The 13592-nt window shown below is 36.9% G+C and overlaps 1 protein-coding gene across 1 annotated transcript in view; it reads left to right on the forward strand.

Annotated features, from left to right (window-relative positions):
* CASD1 (CAS1 domain sialic acid O acetyltransferase 1) overlaps nucleotides 1-13592 on the forward strand; it is a 35067-nt gene that overhangs the window by 6916 nt on the left and 14559 nt on the right. Inside the window, exons 2-8 of the mRNA XM_074574696.1 lie at nucleotides 1698-1794; nucleotides 2499-2619; nucleotides 4174-4218; nucleotides 6185-6247; nucleotides 7633-7677; nucleotides 10871-10994; nucleotides 12722-12936. Coding sequence (XP_074430797.1) covers nucleotides 1698-1794; nucleotides 2499-2619; nucleotides 4174-4218; nucleotides 6185-6247; nucleotides 7633-7677; nucleotides 10871-10994; nucleotides 12722-12936 — 710 coding nt within the window. The remainder of the gene's footprint in view (nucleotides 1-1697; nucleotides 1795-2498; nucleotides 2620-4173; nucleotides 4219-6184; nucleotides 6248-7632; nucleotides 7678-10870; nucleotides 10995-12721; nucleotides 12937-13592) is intronic.

The raw sequence follows: 13592 nt of genomic DNA on the forward strand, positions 1-13592 counted from the left end.
TAGCATAGGTGCTCCAGCCCTCTGACTGGACTTGCTCCAACAGGTCCATGTCCATTACCATTAGCCATGTAATTATTAATGTTTTCTGAAGTTTATTACCCATAGGTTTAAAATGTTTGTAGAAAAATTAATATCGATACTATTGTCTTTCTTCGCACTGTTAGGAAATTATGGAAATAAGTAGTGTTCCCATTTATCCTCTGTCCAACTCAAAAACCCCCAAAACAACAACAATGAAGTTGATTTAGTGCATATGAAAATTAGTTAGCTTTCACTGTGATCTTAGGACTGTAACTTAGGGTATGTTTTCGTATCAGAATGTTACACAGAAAGCCTTTCTTTATCCAATATACTTTTTCTAAACTTTTTTAGGGTTTTTTTTTTTACTTTTTTTTTTTTAGTGATTGGACTGTGGTCACGTGGAAGCTTTTGTTCAAGCACAAGGGAAGTGATACCGTGTCTCTGTCTCTTGTTGCTAAAAGCTTTGCTGTAGTGCAAATGTTTGAGGACTGTGAGCTTGGTCTTGATAGAACCAGCAGTGCCTTGTAAATTCGTATCCTTACAGACCTCAGACCTTGCACTACTTTCATCTCTTTCTGTTCACCTCATCTCATTTGCAGTTCTAGATAAAGCTCCAGATTTTCTCATAGTAATTGAAGCAGAAAGTCTGTCTCACAGCATGTGGCATCCAGCAGCCCTAAAAAGTAGGTAGAAAACACCCTATTCTTTAGGATTAGTGCAAGTTTTAGTGGAGTAAAAGAACCGTTCTCGTTGAGTGTAATGAAGACAAGCTTTCACAGAAATGTTAAGTATGGGTTGTAGTACATTATTTGTGCACAAGCTAGTACAGGTACTTGCCATTTCATTCACCACCATTTTCCCTGTTTGTCAGTGCTCTGAAATGCCAAGTATGACAAAAATGTTGGAGGGGAACTTCTCTTGCAGTGAACAGTGTTTAGTTTTGTTCAGTTATAAGGCAGCAGAATTTGACATGGAGTTTGCTGGAAGATAAACCTCACTGATTTCATAACTGAGGTATTTTATTTACATGAACTTAAAGTGACCTAGAATGTGACCACCTGTAAAGCGTTTAATCTTAATTGGTGTAAAACTTCTTGACTGGAAAAAGATAGCTGCAGTTCAGAATGATCAGCAAATTCTGGTGTAAGTGTTCTATGTTTTTCATACTAACCCAGCATGTAATTTCACCTGTTCGAAGATGACTGCTGTGTCTTAAGCAGAGAGATGTAATAGACTTTCTTGCAGATCTCATGTAGAGATTCATGTTGTAGACAAGATGCTGTGTATGGTGATTCTGCGTAGAAGATTATTATATTGACCTGGTGTGAAATTCTTTAATTTGATACTGCTGTATTCTGGATAGTAGCACTGTGGATCGGCATGTTTTGGTGGAAATGCCATTCTAGGTCACAACATCTTTCTGGCAGCAGAAATGGGATTGCTAACATTTTGCGGATAGAGGAGTGATATACAGAGAAGTGTGGTATAATAAGTGAGAAGGCAATTTGCAGAAACTTGTTCAAGATGTTTTTACCAAAAGTTAAATTTGTTTACTGCTCTTGATTGCATCAATTCCTGTGTTTCAAATATGGTAAAATTATTTTCTTTGTCAGCAAATGAGGCTATGTTTTAACTTGCATGTGTCTGAATTCTAATCTTAATTTAACATTTTAAAGGTGGTGACACATGTGAGTATCTTCTGTCCAGTGGAAGATTTCTTGGAGAAAAAGTATGGCAGCCGCACAGCTGTATGATGCATAAGTATAAAAACAGGTAAGGAAACTTATGTCTTGTGTTCATCTGCCTGGAAAGATGAATAATTGTTGTTTGACTGCAGCTGTAGGAATTGCAGTCGTCTGTTTTTCGCTTTATAGCTGATTCTCTAGGCTTTCAAAAATTTGCAACATGTATCAGAAGGAAGTCTTTTCCTTGTATATTATCTGTGTTTCTACAGGGTTTACTATAGTTGTACTTATATATAAAAATACAAATAAACAGTGGTGGTAATAGTACTGACACGTGTTATAGAGAACCACAAGATAGTGCAAGGCACTGCTCAGCCTCATGTCACTCTCAGACTGATGAAAGGGAAAATGCTGACCTTATGTGTAGACTTGCAGGTGAAAAAAATCCCAAATAAAATTACCAAGCACTTTTTTTCACCTACTAGTAAGAGAATTTTATTTTTTAGAGTTATGCTGTGCATTACCATTTTGAAACTACTGTGTTTGTAGCACCACAGAATAGGAAAGCCTGCTTAGTTGTTTGCATAATCACACATTAGCAGGAGAGTTCTTTTTCATTTCTATGCAAATTACATGAAACTTCTTATTAATTCAGCATGTAAAAAAAGATTCACCATTCCTTAGAGCTGGTTAGAATCTCAGGATTATCTATATTGCTCCGTAGACTTTCTAAAGACTTTTTCCTAAAACATAAATTTCCTGTAACATGAATGTTGTTGTTTTGTTTTACAGTGAAGCAAAAAATTGCCTTGTAGACAAATATATTGTGTTTATAGGAGATTCTAGAATTCGCCAGCTGTTCTATTCATTTATAAAACTCATAAATCCTCAAGTCAAAGAAGAAGGAAATAAGGTGAGAGAGTTTATTTTGATGATGTTTTTGTTTCTTTCTTCCTAATTTACCTCATAACTCTTCTTTGAACTTCAAAAAAGAAAGAAATTATACCATTTGCTGGCCTACCCCTCACAAAGAAGAATCATAGAAAGGTGTTTTGGAGAAGAACAAGATTAGACAAAGATAATTGTTTGGGTACTAATGAGATGACTGGGAATCTTAGAAGTGAACTAGAAAGCTCGAGAGAAAGCTCGCGGCAGTCTGGGAATAAATTAATGAATTTGACTTGTCCCATAGCAACTTACGCTTCATATTTGGCTTCTTGATGAGAAAATGATTGCTCCTTTGTGTGTTTTTAAATAGTAGTAATTCATGCCTTATAATTTGTCATTTTAAATGTCAGTTAAATTGCTGATCTAATCTGTTCATAAAAATCCTTGGGGCAATAACAGGTTTCCAGGTCTAACTTGAGGCTGAAACTAAAAATAGCTTCTGGTCTTACCTACCTTTTGATTGCTGCCGAAGAGCTGTTTGAATTTTATAAGGTGAAGAATGTAAGCTGCAGCTTGCTGGGTGGAAGCAGTAAGAAAGGATTTAGCTGTGTCATTTATTGAACAGAATATTCGTTTCTTTTGCTATATCATGCTGCTTAGGCATATCCCTTTATGGGTGTATGTACACATGTGAGGGAAAAGGTGTTTCACTTTCAACTGTAGATCAGATTTGTCAGTTATTTAGTACTTCTGTTGTTTAGAAGTGCAAGCTGGCAGCTTTTTCAGCAGGCAGTGTGCAGTCATTTTCACTTGTCAAAACAAGAAAACAAGATGTCTGATTGATCGAATAACTCTGTTGTTCCTGGTCTGTTGGTTAGGTCACAGTTGCTGCCCAACAGTGATGGTGAGAGGATAGAGTGCTATAATTGATTTTTAAGTTGAGAGGTATCTTTTGTCAAGTACTTATAAAATCAAGATCTCAGATTGTGGAAGACAAATACACTTGTTCTTTTGGACCAGGATTGGAACTAATATCGTATTTAGTAGTGTTTTAAAGGAGGATTGTGCATGCAGTATCTGACTACTTCCTTTCTGACTTATTACAGTGTCACTCAGCAACTCTAATAATGCATTCCAAACTTGATTTCTGCCTATTTTATTTTTTTTTAATTCTTTAATTAAAAGTTTTTCAGTTGTTTTGTGCAAAGGAGATGGGCAGATGAAAAGGAAAGCTAGGGGAAAGGAAGCGTAAGAAAAGAAAGAAAATTTTTTTTTTCTCGTTTTGTGAGGCTAAATTTAGGAAAAAAAATGTATACCTTTGTAACAGGGTGAATGGAAAGCATTTCAGATTTTGTTGGGTATATTTCTTCCAGGAAAAATAACCCTTTATACAAGTAGCTTGTTATATCAAGAAGGTAACATAAACACTTTGCATAAGTATACTGACAAGTTTATACAAGAAAAATCTACTGAAGATAAACGTTTGGGTGAGAGCAAATTAACATATGAATGTAAATTATTTTTTTTCCTTCTGAAAGTTTGTCTTACTTTGGTTTTATTGTTTTGGGTTTTTTGACAGCATGGAAATATTCCTTTTGAAGATAAATCTGCCTCAATTAAAGTGGTAAGTTTTTATCTAGCATTAAATTCCAAGCCATAATAATGCATATTATTACTCATGCAATGTAATCCAAATTGCAGTCAGAGCTGGATTTTTCTTTTTGTCAGATCTTATAATTTGGCCTTTCCAAAAATAGTTTTTGCCAGGAAGTTTGCTCTTCTGCTGCTGTAAGAATATGTATCTTGGAGTCATAATTGTCATAATTGCCATCGAGCACTTTATGCTGTCCCAGCAAGTATTCCTTCCACTGTTTTTGCATGGAGAAATAACCACGATGTTGATTATAATGTGGATATTTAAAAAAGAAAACAAACAAAGTACTCGAGGTTAGGTTTTATGAAGGACTCTGTTCTCCTCTGCCCTGGCAATTGGAATGGTGTCCTCAATAGCTTTCTTTGCTTCCCATGACAGCTGTCAGCAGTGCTGGGATTCTGCTAGTCATGTATTTGTTTATTCCCTGGAGACAACTCCTTCTCTGTTCATGAAAACCAAAGCAGCAGTGTTTTTGCTGAGCTGTCTGCAAGTGAGTTTTCAGTACTTGTTTGTGCACATGGTTAAGATTTAGGGTACCGAATAACATTTTAAGGTGTGAGCCCAAGGCAATTTAAGCCTATGGTGTCCTACTCTGTTGCCCTTCACGGTATGTTTCTGTGTTTGTGCTGTAATTAGCCCTGGTACCGCTGTGGCATGGGCTGGTTTAAGAGTTGATTCAGCCAAAAACTTACCTTGTAGGGTTCATTTTTGGTCAGGCGTGATGTGGCTTATCATATGGTTATGTGGATGCTGGAAAAGAGGGGGCAGAACACAAGGCAGGACAGAGGGGACAAAGCAATGTGATTCATGTTGGTGTAGCCTGACACAGAACTTTAAAACTCCTTGAGCCTTGGTAGGTGTCTAACGACCAAGATTTGAGATGGCCAGTTTGGGCTTTTGGGAGATGTCTGGGCAGCTAAGAATATATTCCTAGTCTCCTGCTTCCTTGTTTTGATGCCATATTGCTGTTGACATCGTTGGCATGGCAGCTGAATTTTCACATTCAGAATGGCTGTGACCCAGTAATCTAAATGTGGAAAATACTTGACCAACAAAAGAGAAAATCACTGAGAACGAGTGGAGAGTTAATTTTGCCCTTTCTAGTCATCATACTGATCCTTCCATCCTTCAGCCACTGCAGATGGCTGCCTGATCACTCACAGATTCCTGCCACGTACTGAATTGACAGTACTCAAGTGAACTACCAAAAATCTTGGTAGTTCTGTGCAGGTGGAAGATAGAGATTTCCTCTCTACTGGTAGTGTTTCTGCATTCTGCAGTATAAAGTTTCCTCGTAATAATGTCTGCATATGTAGTCCCGGTTATTTCACTTTAATGTGTATTTTTAGTCCTTTCGATAATTCTGCACTTGTGAAGTAACTAGATGCTAAGTAGTCTCAGCTTTACCTGGGAGACATAATAGACTAGCCAAAGTCTAGACTATCCTTCTAGATGAAGGTTGGGCTCTACTCCTGCCATCTAAAAAAATGTCAGTAGGTAATGCATTTAATGTATATAGCACTACTAGATTTAAATGGCTAATAATTTATGAAATGGTAGTGTAAAACTTCAGGATTTATTTTTGTTTGAAAATTGTGTTTTCAAGCTATCAATCGCATTAAGTAAATTTCTGGAAGGAAAAAAAACACTTGTTGGTAAAAGCTTTGGGAAATTGAGCAAAAAGCAAGTTGTAATAAATAAGTTATAGATGTGAGCTCGGTTTTAGCCCTGATTGCTTTAGAAGGTCAAGGACATCCCATTTGGAAGAAGGTAAAAAATTGCTTTCTGGTGAAATACTAAGTCCTGAACTACAAATGAAAATTTCTTCTTTTTTCATGGGGGCAAAGGGTTTTTTTTCATTTGTTTTTGTGTTGTTTTTTTTTTTCTTTCTGTTTTCCATGCTAGACTGAGATGTAATTCTGCATTTATTTTACAGGATTTCCTGTGGTACCCAGAAGTTAATGGCTCTATGAGGCAACGTATCAAATCTTGGACTGAGGTTGGTCTTAAAGAACTGTTTATTTTAGGAAAATACAGCAACTGACTGAGGACTACTACCTTTCTTTTTTTTTTTTTTTAGTACCCACAACTATAATTTCTAGGAGTCTGGCAGCTGTAGCATATCACATATATTCAGTCAGTTATGTACCAGAGATCTGAAATTTGACATCAAAATAGTGAAAGAGGAATGTTTCCTGATGTATATGTTTCTGGGAATTTCTTGGTCTCACAAGGATGCCTTCACTGGGGCCAAAAAAAACCCAAACCAAACCAGAAAAACTCTACTTCCTAGGAGCAGATTGATTCATCATATTAAGAGTTGAAAGGATTTTACTCTGATTTGATGTTTCTCTTCCTCTGTGTCTGCGGTGGCTCCTTTTTTATGTGACCAAACATTTTTGATCCTTATGGATCTCTTCCAACTTGAGATATTCTATGATTACGTGATTTTATATTTGTGTTGAGTGTTCCAAACTGAAGGACAAAGGCAATTTGTAAAGTCAAGAATGCCTTAATTATTTTTTTTCAATATTTCCCTCAAATTACGTACTAATTATTTTACATGTTTCAGTTATGATATAGGTTGACATGTTATTCGGCATAAAACTATGTATGATATGAATTCTGATAACAAGTAATACGTTTGTAGATTGGAAACTAAATTTTTTTTTCGTTTCTTCCTTTGTTGACCTTTAAAAAGCCTGGAGTTATTTATTAATGGCCACCGGTGATTCTTTTGCTACCCTATTTTTCAGTCTTGCACAATACCTCCCATCAAGTTATCATTAATTTTTCTTTTTCCGTGATTACTACAAAAAATTGAGAGCTGCTAAACCCTTGCTATGCCAAGGCAAAATTCATTCTGAGGTGATCAGGACTGTTTGTTTCCCTGTACTCTTCTGTTAGAGTGCATATTCTGGTCCTTGTCCTAGACATTAATTTTCAGACCAGGGCAACAAGGGCAACAGCTCTCAATTGTATTAGTTCTGGTTTTGCAGTGGGTTTATGGTCGTTTCAATCGGATGCTTGAGAATGCTGAGAGGCACTGAGAAGAAAAAGTACTTCAACAGTATGATCTACAGTTTACTTGACCTTAGGAGGAGATGTTTAGATAGCTTTTAAAGAGAACTTAATGCTGATTGTTTGATAATGATTGTTACTGATGCTTTGCACTTTTGCAGATTCTGTTATGTGAAAATTTTGGTGTATCACAAATTGGTGTTCTCTGTAATATATCTGCAATCTATTCGTTTGTAACCATTAACTGATGGACAAGTTGAGTCATAGTTAATTAAGATATGAGTCTTAATTAACCTGCTCGATATAATAATAAGTATACTTTGTGAGTATTTTAAACTAATTTCTTTTTACTTTGTGTCTTAGGGTTCTGTGGCAAAACCTCATATAATTGTAGTAGGAGCTGCCACGGTAAGTTATACATATATGGGGTATTTTAGTAAAGAAGAAAGTTCTAGTAGGATAACTTCTATGCTCTCAAGTTGGTTACGTGATGAAGTCATTAAACCCAATCTATAATAAAAAAATACACTCTCAGTGATTTTTCTGTTATAACGAGTAGTTCTAAAATATCAGATATATTTTGTTACAGCTTATTATATATTTATGTGCGATGTACAGTACTTGCTTTTTGTCAGCGATATTCGTTGATAAGCATTGATTAGCTTGAACCTAGCTAATAAATAAAGTAGCTTCTTTGTTAAAAGCAGATTATTCATTAAAAAGTTAAATAAAAGTACTTGCATAGTAACTGAGATGCATTTTTAATAAACTCTCTTCAGCCACAAAATACTGCTTTTGAGGATGGCTGTCGTGGTTTAACCCCAGCTGGCAACTAGAACCATGCAGCCGCTCGCTTACCAACCCCCCTGGTACTCCCCCCCAGGACGGGTGGAGGGGAAGAGGGGAAAGGGAGAAAAAATACCTGGTGGGATGAGATAAAGACAGTTTAATGGAAACAATAACAGAAAAGGAAAAATAATAATAATAACAACAATAATGGCACAAGTCACTCTCACCACCCTATGAATTGTCATCATTGGGAGCAGTGATTGCGGATTCCCGCCCCCCAGCTAGCCCCCATTTATTTCATCGACCATTCCATTGTTCTGTCTCTGCTTCTATGGGAAGCTGAAAAAGTCCTTGAATATTGTAAACATCACTTAGCAACAACTAAAACCAATAGACATTACTGACATTCATTTCTCAGCAACCACTAGAAAGAAAATTAACTGTTTCGCAGCTGAAACCAGGGTAATGGCCCAATCTGGAACGCTCTTTTTTGAGCACACATATTTCTTATATGGGCAACCCCCTGAATTTTACAAGAATAATTCAACAACCAAAGAGATTGCACTTCCTCAGTCTTGTTCCACTGGGAGTTTCCACCACTGCTATGAGGTGCAGCATCACAGAAAACAGGGCTGTCAAGGACCTGAAGAGGTCTCCTAACCCATCAGTTTGTCACAAAGCAGGATCAGTTAGACCTGTGTCATGCATGACAAGAGTCAACCAGTTCTTTAAAACTTCCAAGGATGGAATTCAGCAGTCCCCTCTAAGTAGTCTGTTCCAGTAGTTGGCTGGTACTGAGAGTCAAGAGTCAAACAACCGCTCATTTCATTAATTCCACATTTAATGTCCCTTACTTCCAAATATTTTGTAACTGGAATTTGAAAGGAATTAGCTATTACACATTCATACAGGCTCAAATATAGAGGGGGAAAAAACGTGTTCCATTTTAAACAAAATCCTTTGAAAGCAGTTTGGTTTAGAGACAGTTCAGGCATTCTGCCAATCTGGAAGCTCCTAGATATGCCAATCTAGGGTGAATTTCCCCAATTTTAGGGAAGGGTCATAGGTGCATGCAGACCTCCACACATTTCCTGAGGGATCAGAAATTCTCTGTTTCCTTACAGGTGAACCACCCAAATTCTCTTCCTTTATAGGATCCATGTAAATATTTGAGCTTTAGGAATCTTAGTAAACCTAGAATATCTCTGCTCAGTCTGAGGATCTAGCATGTCTTACCAGCATGAGTCATTGTATTTCACACAGAAAATGCCAATATATATGGATAGTGTCATGGCATGCAGAAGGTCGGGTGGCAAAACTACAGGACTTTTAGCTAAATAATTCCTTTTACTCAGATATATATATATATATATAAAAAACCCAAAAAACATTAGCCATAGCTTGTTGTCCTTTGTGGCCAGCAGGAGATATCAACCACAAATACGTTATGTGATGCTCAGCTCTTAGTAACTGCAATATATTTACACAAAAAATTAATAGTGATAGCTAGAGTTGGACAAAGATAAACATCTCCTATTTTAAGGGACTTGCAGAAAAATGAGGTGCTTCAAAAATCTGATGCATGAGAAACATTACCATGGCTAGCACTAACGTGCTAACCTGCTACTAGATTAAACTGATGCACGCCCGTGGACTTGTCAGCATTTTGAAAGTGACCTGTATCTTTAAGTTAGCTCTCGGTTTGCTCATGCTGCTTTGGTCTGGACATGTCTGTCTTAAGATGTCAACTGCATAACAGTTTATAAATAGAAGCAAAGTCTTATAAGCTGGAGAAACTCCAGCTAATACAAGACTTGGTTGCTTGCTTATTCTGGGAGAAGGAGATGCTCTGAGAATGTTACTGCACTGCTCTGTTTCGTAGTTCCCGACTTCCTGTTGAATAGAATATGCTTCTTAAAATGTGTGTTTAAATGCTGTAGGTATTTCATGAGTAAAGATTTAGCTTCTGGGAGAAACTGGGAGCGTGAGTTCTCAGAGCAGCTGCGTATTATTTGGTTTCATGAAGTATTTGTTTATATTCGATAATATTCTCAGGAAGTGGATTAATCAGTGTACTTGGCTTACAGCAAATTTTTTATGTAGATACATAGAAATAACTAGAGAGCTCACTACATTCAGGCTAAATTTTTTTCTTTTTTTTTCACAGATTTTGACTAAATCAGTATAGATAAAGTAATGTTTAAAAAAATACTGTATCTGTTTTTCTTGTAGTGTGGGAGATTCTTTTCAGAAGTTAGTAGAAATTCTTGGGTGGCTATTACATTCCCCCAATCATATCACATAGAAGATTAAATCAGAAATTAAAATGGCTCTTTTTCTTTTCCTTTTTTTTTTCTTTGTGGATAGCTGCAAAACAGGTGGAAATATTTGACTTTATACCACCGTCAAGTTTTGCTTGCACGCATCGCTTTCTGTGGTCAGTTTTCCTAGAGTAAAATTGGCAGAACTGGCCATGATTTTTGTAGAATGTGACTGGCTTTGCTACTTCACCATTGTTCAAAGTCAAGGGGCTTTTAATTAAAACACCTTGCATCGTTTAATTTATGAAAAATCAAATGTATGTTGAGTCGAATATTATATACTCCACATTTAAATGGTCTGTTTGAATGTAATTACGTGTCTAGACAGCTGCTTGATCCAAAATAAATTTTTTAGCACTTCAAAAGCAAAGACTAAAGAAATAATCTAGCTTTATAGAAATAATGAAAAATAGCTACTAACAGCCATGGAATCAGTTAATTAAGGGTTATCAGGCATAAAGGTTCTGATTCTCTTTCTTTTATTTCTCCAGTGGTCTATCAAGATTCACAATGGCAGCAACGAAGCCCTCACACAATATAAAATCAATATCACTTCAATTGCACCTCTTCTGGAAAAATTAGCAAAAAGTAGTGATGTTTACTGGGTCTTACAAGGTAAAGTAATGAACAGTAGGTAACAACTTGTACTGCCACTGCCTGTTGAATCATTCTCTTGTACAATATGGAAAACTTAGTCCATTCTGCTTTCTTACAGAGTAAAAAGGGTGTTGGTTGACTTCCAGTCTGGCCTTTTGTGCAGCCTTAACTAGCTAGTACCTAACTAGCTCTTACTAATGATGGAGATTTTAAAGCTTTCCCAAGAAAATCTTTTGCCTTCTGAAGTCGTAATTCTTTGTTAGCTTACTGTCAGACTCAATATGCCAGGTCTGTTTTCACTGTGCCTGTCCCTCCATACGTGCCTCCTGGGAGTCAAGAACACAAGTGCATAAAACAGCTGCATTCCTGTGTTTGTGTTCAATTAAATTTTAAGATTGCATAAATAATAGGAGAGGTTCAACAAGTGCATCCTCTGTGTGTGTCTAGAATGAATAGACATACTCTAGAGAATACAGAGAATTTAAGTCTCTACAATGAAACCTGCCTCTGTACGTAGGCACTGATGAGCTAAGATTTGGAGCCAGAAATTATGGTTCAAAATGAGTCTGTGATATTTTTATTATGGTACCAAGCTTGCATGCTTTTGCTTTTCTTCAGTAAATGTAAGGTATGTCTCTGACACTGAACAATGAGCTCATAGACAGAACGTGCTCCTGGTTTATCTGCCATAAAATATAGCATTTTAGGTTATCATCACCTTGGTTAGAAACATAGGCAGATTTTGCTCCCAGATAGGAATACACCCAGCTGTACCCTTCCAGTCACATCCAAGTTCCTATCACAGATGGCTCTAGAAGTTAACCTGAATCAACAGATTAATCTCACGTTCCTTTCAAAACCATGTTTATCTATAATAGAAGCAGTTAGCTGACAGACATGTCCCAATGTTTTGTTGATAAAGATCCAGTCCATTTAAGTCATCTCTGAGCTCTTTAATGGAAGAGAGGAGAAGCAGTCTGTATGCATAGAGTTGTCTAGACATTGATTGTTCAAAAGTATACATTGAGGTAGCTAAAGTAAATCAGCTTACAGCTTGTAGAGGTGTATCACCAGAGTTATGAACATCAGTAGCTTTTCATAGCAACTTACTGATCTCCAGCTGACCTTGTGATCTAGAAGCCCGTATAGCTTTGTGTTAAGCTCTGCATAATTTCTGAAGCTTGCAGGCAATTAAGTGGTGTTCCATTCTTCTGAAAAACTGAAATTCTGCCATCAGTTAAACTGGAATCAACAGGAGCAAGTGGAATATGCTTGTGGACTATGACTTAGAGAAAAGAGAAGCTGGTTTCTTCTGCAGTAACTAGAGGGTTTGGGAGATTATTTTTTTTCCACGTGCCTGTTCTGCTGCCTGTCTTCTGTCCTCTTGGCTTTGGAGTCTTTCCGTGGGGAATTCCATTACTGAGAGAAGGCATAAGCAGCTCTGCACTCCGGCATTATGCTCTCTTCATGCGTTTGGGGAAACTGAACAGGCATTCATGTCTGGCTAAAGCTTTCTAATCTATAAGTACATATGCATGACTAGGGAATGGCAGTAAGAACATTTCATCGTAAACAACTCTCGTTACTATGCTAGTTACTGTAACAGTCACTCATTTCTCACTGTACATTTTTTCTGTACCATTAAACAATAGTGACTGCCTAAATTAAAGTAACTTGTGCAACTTGAGCTAAGTATTTGTCAAATAGAAGATTAACATGCCCATTCTTTGTCCTTTCAAATTCAGACCCTGTTTATGAAGATATGCTGAGTGATAGTCGGAAAATGATCACTAATGAGAAAATAGATGCGTATAATGAAGCAGCTGTTCGTATTCTGAACAGCAGCTCCCGAAATTCCAAAGCTAAAGTTAAAGTGTTCAGTGTATCAAAATTGATAGCACAAGAAACCATCATGAAGTCTGCAGATGGCCTGCATCTCCCTGAATCAAGCAGAGATACAGTAAGTGTTTTTTATTGCTGGTCAACATTAAAAAGTAATAATAGTAAAACAAGATTTTTAAGTGAATATTCTGAAATGGCAGACAATATGACTGTAATGAGGACCTGCACGTTCTTTAGGAAGTTTTGTTCAGATCTTAGTAGGTGGGAGGGCGCTCAGTTATATAGAATGTTAAAGAACATAATAGCAAACACGTTAGCGTGAGCTATTTTAAAATAGCTGTTAATCTGCTACATCTTTTAGACCCTGAGTGCAAACTTCGTGCCTTCATCTGCATGAATGAGTTAGAGTGATAATGATTTGTAAAGCAGTGCTAAGAAGTAAGTCTTAAATTTTCCCCTATGTGCCCATATAATTTTGTTTAGTAAGGAGTATGAAAAGGGTAAGAAAATGCACAATATACACCTTAGTGGTTGCATGGACTGCCACTGACTGTATTTCTGATTTTATCTTTAACCTACCTACCTACCTCTCTCTATATAGATGCATGCAGTGAGCCCCTCTGAGCTTTGTCAGTCTGCCCTTCTTGTCACTTAGCTCTCCCGCCGTGTCACCTTTAGTTCCGCTCCTTTGCAGGTTTCAGTTGCTTTCAAGTCCTGGATGAACTAAATATCATCTCACCACAGGTTTCAGTCTAATTGTCATGTTTTGGAGAC

Source organism: Larus michahellis, chromosome 2, assembly GCF_964199755.1.
Source record: "Larus michahellis chromosome 2, bLarMic1.1, whole genome shotgun sequence".
In the NCBI taxonomy this organism is placed as follows: Eukaryota; Metazoa; Chordata; class Aves; order Charadriiformes; family Laridae; genus Larus; species Larus michahellis.